The following is a 7,351-nucleotide window of genomic DNA, read 5'->3' as shown; positions in this document are numbered from 1 at the left end:
TTAGTTATTAAACCTAACCAGTGTAATGAGTTAATTCGAGCAATTATTGTCGAGGTTTCATAGTTAAACATCTAGTGTACAAACCTAATTAAGTGTGAGAATTTAGAAATTAAATGCAACAATTGATGATCATCAAATATTACTTCCATTGCACGTCTTTGATCAGTGATTAAATGATATAACATTTTTTATGATGAGATTTTGAGCATATTGGGAGTCCCAAATTATAGGTTAATCAAACTTCCTAGCCTCTTCAATGGAATTTAGGAGATGAAGTATTTTAGAAATGTTTTGAACTTTTGCAAGAAAATGCATTTGAGTAAGCAAAATACTAGTGAGAATGGAGGTTGCTAGCTTAGTTCTACATATTCTCAAGTAATGGGCATGAGATGTCAACAGTAGACTCCCAATTAAGTACACATGTTGAATTCGAAAATTTTGTGCATGCCTAACCGGTACGTGCGTACTTAGGTTTATTCAAGGATTTCACTCTCGTTTGCAAGCCATGCCCCATCCACGTCAGCACGCCTAGCTCCTGTCCGCTATTCGCAAACCAAACTCTCATTCGGTCTTTTGCATGCCCAATTAGCGTTTGACTGTTCAACAACATACTCCTGTTTGCACGCCCAGCTCCGTCCGCAAGCCCAACCACCATCTGCATGCCCAGCTCTGTCCACAAACCCATCCACCGTCTGCACAACTAGCTCTCGTCCGGCCGTCCGCACGTCCAGCTCCCGTGGAAGGATTTCACTCCCTTCCGCACATCAATAGCTGATTCAGAGTATGTTTGTACGACATCTTGCCTATCTTTTTGAAGATGTCGAAGAAACCAAATGAAAAATGATTGAATGCGTCCCAATGATGCAAAATCATTTGAATTGTTTCAGAGGAATATTCTGACAGTAACCCTCAATGTCAGATGTAATAAATTGTAAAACATACATCAAATGATAATTCATGACATGTTTAAGTTATAGATTTTGAACCCTAGTTTTTGTTAAAATTTTGCGTACTTAACTAAATGCGTACTTAAGCGGGAGGTTATACCTCCATATGTCTTTGTGTACAAATAACTTTGTGCCTCAATTATATTAAGAAAAATCAATTTGATCTAAATTTTGATGATAAATATTAATTAGGAATTTTTTTTGACAGTCTAATTACATTTTATATGATTCTATTAAATTTATGTGAACTTCAACTCAACTAATATTAATCCCAATCAAATCAATATAAAATTAGGCTCCTTAAATTAAATTCAAGTTCTACATGCAAAATCATAATTTCCGACACGTGTCCGTTCTCTCCCCATAAGGCCTCTACCAACGTCGACGGGTGACCTGCTACACCATGAACCGCACGTGTCAAGAGCGTCATGGCGGACGCACGATCGCTCGCCGTGGGCGTAATCCGATATTTCGATGATATTTTAGGGGTAGAGTCGTCATATCACAAAATCATCAACGCCTGAGCTCGAGTTAGGGTATTTCTGCTCTGCGGTGCACGCTACCGTGGCTTGAAGGCCCTCTTTTTTCATCCACAAAAACACCACAAACTACGGAAAAGCCACAAGCGAATTCATAAATTGGATCATAAATTGGAATTTCGGCCCCCATTGACGCTCTCTTGCCTTCCACCTCTTTTCTTCTCCTCTTGGCCTTCCCTTTCCTTCCCGAGAGAGCGGGATTCGCGAAGGGTTTTCCTATCTTTGTTTCTCGTTATTGTTCGGCGAATTTATTCGCGTGACCGTGAGATCGCAGCGTTACAGAGAGGATTCCGGCGAGTTATGCAGGCGGATCAGACGGTGCTGAGCCTGAGGCCTGGTGGTGGCGGCAATCGAGGCAGCAGGCTCCTTGCCCCCCGTTTTGATTCAACAATTTACTCCGGTTCTGGCAGTGTTGCAGCCCTAAGCTCGATATCCGACGCATCTGTCTTTCGTCCTCATGGCGGCGCATCCAAGGTTATCTCAAATCTAGTGCGGCTCTCAGCCTAACTACTATCGATTTTCTCGTATTTTGTTATCTTCTATACTTGTTGGTGATACGAATTTGGTGCATGCCCAAGATTGTTTCTTGATGAGCGATCTGATTGATTTCTTCTTGAATCAGGTAGATTTTATTGAAAATTGCGATCATGATGGCACTTTCGGAGCGTCAATCTCAGACCATTTGCTTGAATTTATTGTCCTTTTTGTTTAATTTTGATTTTCATGTGCTATGAACTAGTTCTCGGAACTTTCTTGTTGTGGTCTTCTCATTTAACATGATACAAACAGTAGGATAACTCCTTTCTGGTGCCATTGGCTGAGCATTCACAGCCACTTTTTGAAAGCATGAATTTTTGCTTAAAGGTTTGCCTTCGTGATCTACACTTAGTTTTTAGGTCTGCACTTTTTTATCCTTTATCCTTGGTTCAAGATTGGGTACTTGACAGCTGATCAAGGATTTATTGTTCCTTCTAAGGTTCTTGCAAATTTTGTGGCAGTGGTTATTTTACATGTCATAGTGGAAGAGATAAATTGGTTTTCTGGTAGAACAACGGAAACTACATCATACTGTCTTCTGGTGTTTATGCAGAATTTAGCCCGAGATAGTTGGACTAGGCTTGTGATAGTTTGATTTTTAGTCGATGTGAATTGCGCAGCTGATGTTGTTTTTCATCTCCATTTCTTGTGCCGCCTTTGTGATTTATTTGTTTGTAAAATTTTTTGTCTTTTAGTTTATATATTCTTTTTGTAGGGTGGAGATTCAAGGTTTGAGGGACGTGAACACATTCTGTACACTCGAGACCAGTTGTTGCAACTTCGTGAGGTACATTTACATAATTCAATGCCTAAAAGTATGAGCATACTGAGTTTTGATCCGTTGTTTTAGACAGAAATGGAACATCAGAAAGTTCTGGATTTAGGTAAAAAAAAAAGCTAATCTTCATTTATTTTTTTAAAACAACTTTTGATTTAATCAAAATAAAAAACCATATTGTAGATGCTATTTTAACAAATGATCTCCAGATTATTATGAAGGCTTAAGAAGATTTAATTAGGTGCGTCAAAAGTTGAAGGGGGCTTTAATAGGAAATGCTGTTGGCTTAGAGAAAGAGGAGAAAATGGTTAGGTCAAGATAGTGAAAGGAAAATGTTTTGGCCTGACAAATCTAATGCAAACTGCAAACATATTAAGTTGATTTCATTGTTTTACGTGGTGTCGACTACTATGCTAATGAGAATTATTGCTGATTATTGTGCAATATCCATATATAGTTTTAGTTGTTAACCTGAGCTCATTGCTTATTGATCCAAGCTATTTTCTGTTGTTGTTCATTGGATTCTGTTGGAACTAGCTTCAGTGGACCCTTTAAAATGCTTGGTTAGATCATTTTTAGCTTGTAACTATTTTGGTATCCGCTTGATCACTTTGCTGTTCAATATGTTCATAATAACTGGAAGTGAATTTTGTATGTTTTATGATTCATAGTTTGAATAAGAGTTAGTAGAATGTTAGATTTCTTTTAAATGTCATGCATGTGTGCTTTATTGAAATGTGCTATATTTATCATGCCTGTATTTTTTCTATTTTTTGCTTGATTTATTTCAGCAACAGTCATTCTAACTTGGGTGGATGTTTTTCAAATCCTTTCTATTTATTTACAATTTGTGAGCACATTGTGATCTTTGGTGCAGCATAGTACAAAAAATTTATGTTGAATTTTTTTTTTTTAAATTCTTCAATACAACGAACATGTACTTTAATAGATGCCTTGCAACGTTTCCTTTAGAGATCCTTTCTTGGCCTATTTAAAATTACCGTAAAATTGTTAAACTAATTATGATAAAAATTGAATTAAAGTAAAGATTCTTATCAAATCATAGTAATTATGAACCAGGAATGATGAATCATTATTCATATAACTAGAGTTCCATTCAGAAGGACTCCTACCATTTATTATGCTCTGCTAAACCTTCCTTTATGCATTATCTTTAAGGTTATTGAAGTTCCTGAGGATATTTTAAAAGTCAAAAAAGAGATCGATGCTGAACTTCATGGTGAAGACCAATCTTGGGGTGGTAGTGATGCCAATGTGAGTTCTTATGGAACTTTTTTAAGTGTATGCATGACTGAATTCCCGTTAAATGAGCAAATTTCTTTAAAATCGTAGTATATTTAATTTATTATTATCTCTAGTTTTAAGATTTATTATCTTAAAAAGCAGTTGCAAAGCCAATTTCAGAATCGCTATTATGAACCCGATAATCGGGATTGGCGTGGCCGTTCTGGACAAGTTCCCTCAAGTGGAGGGGAGAGGTCCTGGGATACTATTCGTGACCATAAAGAGTCAATTGCATCTAATGCAAGGCAACAGGATTCAAGCCAACTTCGGCAGGATCAATTGAGCTCTCAGTTTTCTTCCAACATTCAATCATCCAAAGGGGTAAGAGTTTGTTTTTCGCAGGATATTATAGTAAATTGTTATCCAGGTTTGCTTTAATTTTCATTTTAAGTTCACAGTCAAAGATTAAATTGATCTTACTGATTTATTCTTATCATGGCATTCCTCAACTGATATATTTCTATCATCTATATCTAATTTCTTTTGATGTTTTTCTGTTATTGTTAGAATTATTTAATGCCATATGTTGGCATATCTTGTTGATAATTTTTTATGATTTTACACATAATGGGTTCCTGAATCTTCTTAATTTGGAAACGTAGTATAACATGTGAATAGAGAAAAAGGATTCATGTAGCCGACTCCACTAGTGGGATAAAGGCTTTATGTTATTGTTGTAGTATAGTATGTGAATTAGTTCTTGGTGTATGTGTGTAACTCTACTTCTACATCTCTTGAATGTACTCTGAAGATCAAGTAGACATCCAATTATTAGCTTCTTTAGGTAGTCATTTCTCACTGGTGATTGCAAGCTATTGAACTATTTAATATAATACTATTTCCCAATTTAAATTGCTATTTTATATTGACATTCATAGTATTTAATATGAATGTTTTGATATTTGTAATATTGCCTATATATTATATATCAAAATTACCTTTTATGAAAATTACATTACTTGATGATATATTACTTTCTTTAAAATTGTAATATACAATATGCATGTAATTAAAACATTATACAAATATTAAAATGAGGATACAATATTAGCTAATGTAATTAAAACATGAATGTCAAAAATTTGGGTCATTATTAAAATATTACTTGGTCATTATAATAATTGATGTAATAAAAAAATTGGGAGAGGGCCCCAAATGTTTGATCACAAAAGAAAACTCTTCCTATTAAATATAAAAGACATCAAATACCCAAAAATACCCAAAAAGACATTTTATAATAAAAGATGACTTACAAATTTTTGACTATTACAAACGACACAATAAAGACAAACACCTAAAGAAGCTTTGCTTTGAGAAGAAGGATACATGTGGAATGAAATTTGCGGAGAGATGAAAGAGGTTAGAAGCCAAGATGAAGGGTGGAGAAGCTCGCAAGCCTTCCAAAGAAGTAGAAGAAGAAGAAGTGGACAAAGCTCGCAAGCTTTTCCAAAAAACCCTCAGGTTTTCTTACTCCAAAAATAACATTTTCACCACTACTAATCATCCAAAAACATCTCCTATTTATAGACCAAAAGAGGGAATACAAACAACCACTAAAACTCTTCAAATACTTAATTAAATGAGGGAAATGAAAAGCCAACAGCCACAAAACACAAGTTCCCAAACAGCACAGCAAATCAGAGGAGACTCACGGAACCAAGCAGGGAACTCACGGAACCAAGCAGCCCAGCATGGAACCAAGCAGGGAACCCAAAATCGAACAACCATTCACGGAACCAAGGGGGCAAAGGCATGGGATTTCTCCCAGCATAGGGAAACCAGCAGCCAACCATGGAAATCCAAGAGACAAAGCACAGGAAACTAACATCCATACTCGGAAATCCAAGGGGCATTGCACGGGAAAACATCAAGCGCAAGGAAATGAAAAGAAAAAAGGGGGGGGAGGAGAAAAGACAAGTCCAAAGTAATAATGAGCTAATTTTTAGTTCAATAAATGAACTAAAAATAGCTCATAATGAGCTAACCTCCCACTTGACATTAATGAGCTAGAGAAGTCAAAAATCAAATTTTAGGATTTGATTCGCCCCCCTGCCTACATCACTCCCCTATTTGAAAAACTCATCTCCCGATGAGTCGCTTTTAGCTTTCTTCTGAGGAGGCGAAGACGGTGCATCCAGTTCTTGAATTTTTGCTTCAAATTTTTTCCAAATTTCTTCTTGCTCTTTCTTGAACTGTCTTTGAAGATACTTCTTCTTTTTCTCTAATTTCTCATCACATAAGAACATGTGATATTGAAGTTTGTATAATCTGTCTTGTAGTGGATATGTGGAATCTCCTTCAGTCGGAACCTATCTGTCTATCGGAAGGGGGACTTCAGGATCTTCTTGCTTGCTTTCTTCCTTGATTGAATCCATCTTTTTGTCTTTATCCATTTTTTTTTAAAGACTCAACAAAACAAGGCTCACAAGACTCACACAATAACTACTATGACCTACCAAGACTCACTAGAACTCACAAACAAAACAACTTATGACATCAAGACACATAAAACTTGTTATGACTCACCAAGAATTACGTGACAAACCGACTCATAAACCTAGGACTTCCTAACTTTCTCTGATACCAAATTGATGTAATCAAAAATTTGGGAGAGGGCCCCAAATTTTTGATCACAAAAGAAAACTCTTCCTAGAAAATATAAAAGACATAAAATACTCAAAAATACCCAAAAAGACACATTTTATAATAAAAGATGACTTACAAACTTTTTACTCTTACAAACGACACAATAAAGACAAACACCTAAAGAAGCTTTGCTTTGAGAAGAAGGATACAAGTGGAATGAAACTTGCGAAGAGACGAAAGAGGTTAGAAGCCAAGACGAAGGGTGGAGAAGCTCGCAAGCCTTCCAAAGAAGTAGAAGAAGAAGTTGCAAAGCTCGCAAGCTTTTCCAAAAAACCCTCAAGTTTTCTTACTCCAAAAATAACATTTTCACCACTACTAATCATCCAAAAACATCTCCTATTTATAGACCAAAAGAGGGAATACAAGCATCCACTAAAACCCTTCAAATACTTAATTAAATGAGGGAAATGAAAAGCCAACAGCCACAAAACACAAGTTCCCAAACAGCACAACAAATCAGAGAAGGAGGCTCACGGAACCAAGTAGGGAACCCAAAACCGAACATCCATTCACGGAACCAAGGGGGCAAAGGCACGGGATTTCTCCCAGCATAGGGAAACCAGCAGCCAACCACGGAAAATCCAAGAGACAAAGCACAG

The 7,351-nt window shown here is 36.4% G+C and overlaps 1 protein-coding gene across 1 annotated transcript in view; it reads left to right on the top strand.

Moving 5' to 3' along the window:
• Positions 1 to 1,596: 1,596 nt before the first annotated feature.
• Positions 1,597 to 7,351, top strand: part of LOC110106894 (eukaryotic translation initiation factor) — a 23,584-nt gene continuing 17,829 nt past the window's right edge. Inside the window, exons 1-4 of the mRNA XM_020836974.2 lie at positions 1,597 to 1,960; positions 2,739 to 2,810; positions 3,981 to 4,076; positions 4,209 to 4,427. Coding sequence (XP_020692633.1) covers positions 1,787 to 1,960; positions 2,739 to 2,810; positions 3,981 to 4,076; positions 4,209 to 4,427 — 561 coding nt within the window. The 5' untranslated portion in view covers positions 1,597 to 1,786. The remainder of the gene's footprint in view (positions 1,961 to 2,738; positions 2,811 to 3,980; positions 4,077 to 4,208; positions 4,428 to 7,351) is intronic.

The sequence above is a fragment of the Dendrobium catenatum genome, unplaced genomic scaffold (assembly GCF_001605985.2).
Source record: "Dendrobium catenatum unplaced genomic scaffold, ASM160598v2 fragScaff_scaffold_1446, whole genome shotgun sequence".
Classification (NCBI taxonomy): domain Eukaryota; kingdom Viridiplantae; phylum Streptophyta; class Magnoliopsida; order Asparagales; family Orchidaceae; genus Dendrobium; species Dendrobium catenatum.
This window is presented reverse-complemented; position numbering and strand designations above follow the sequence as displayed.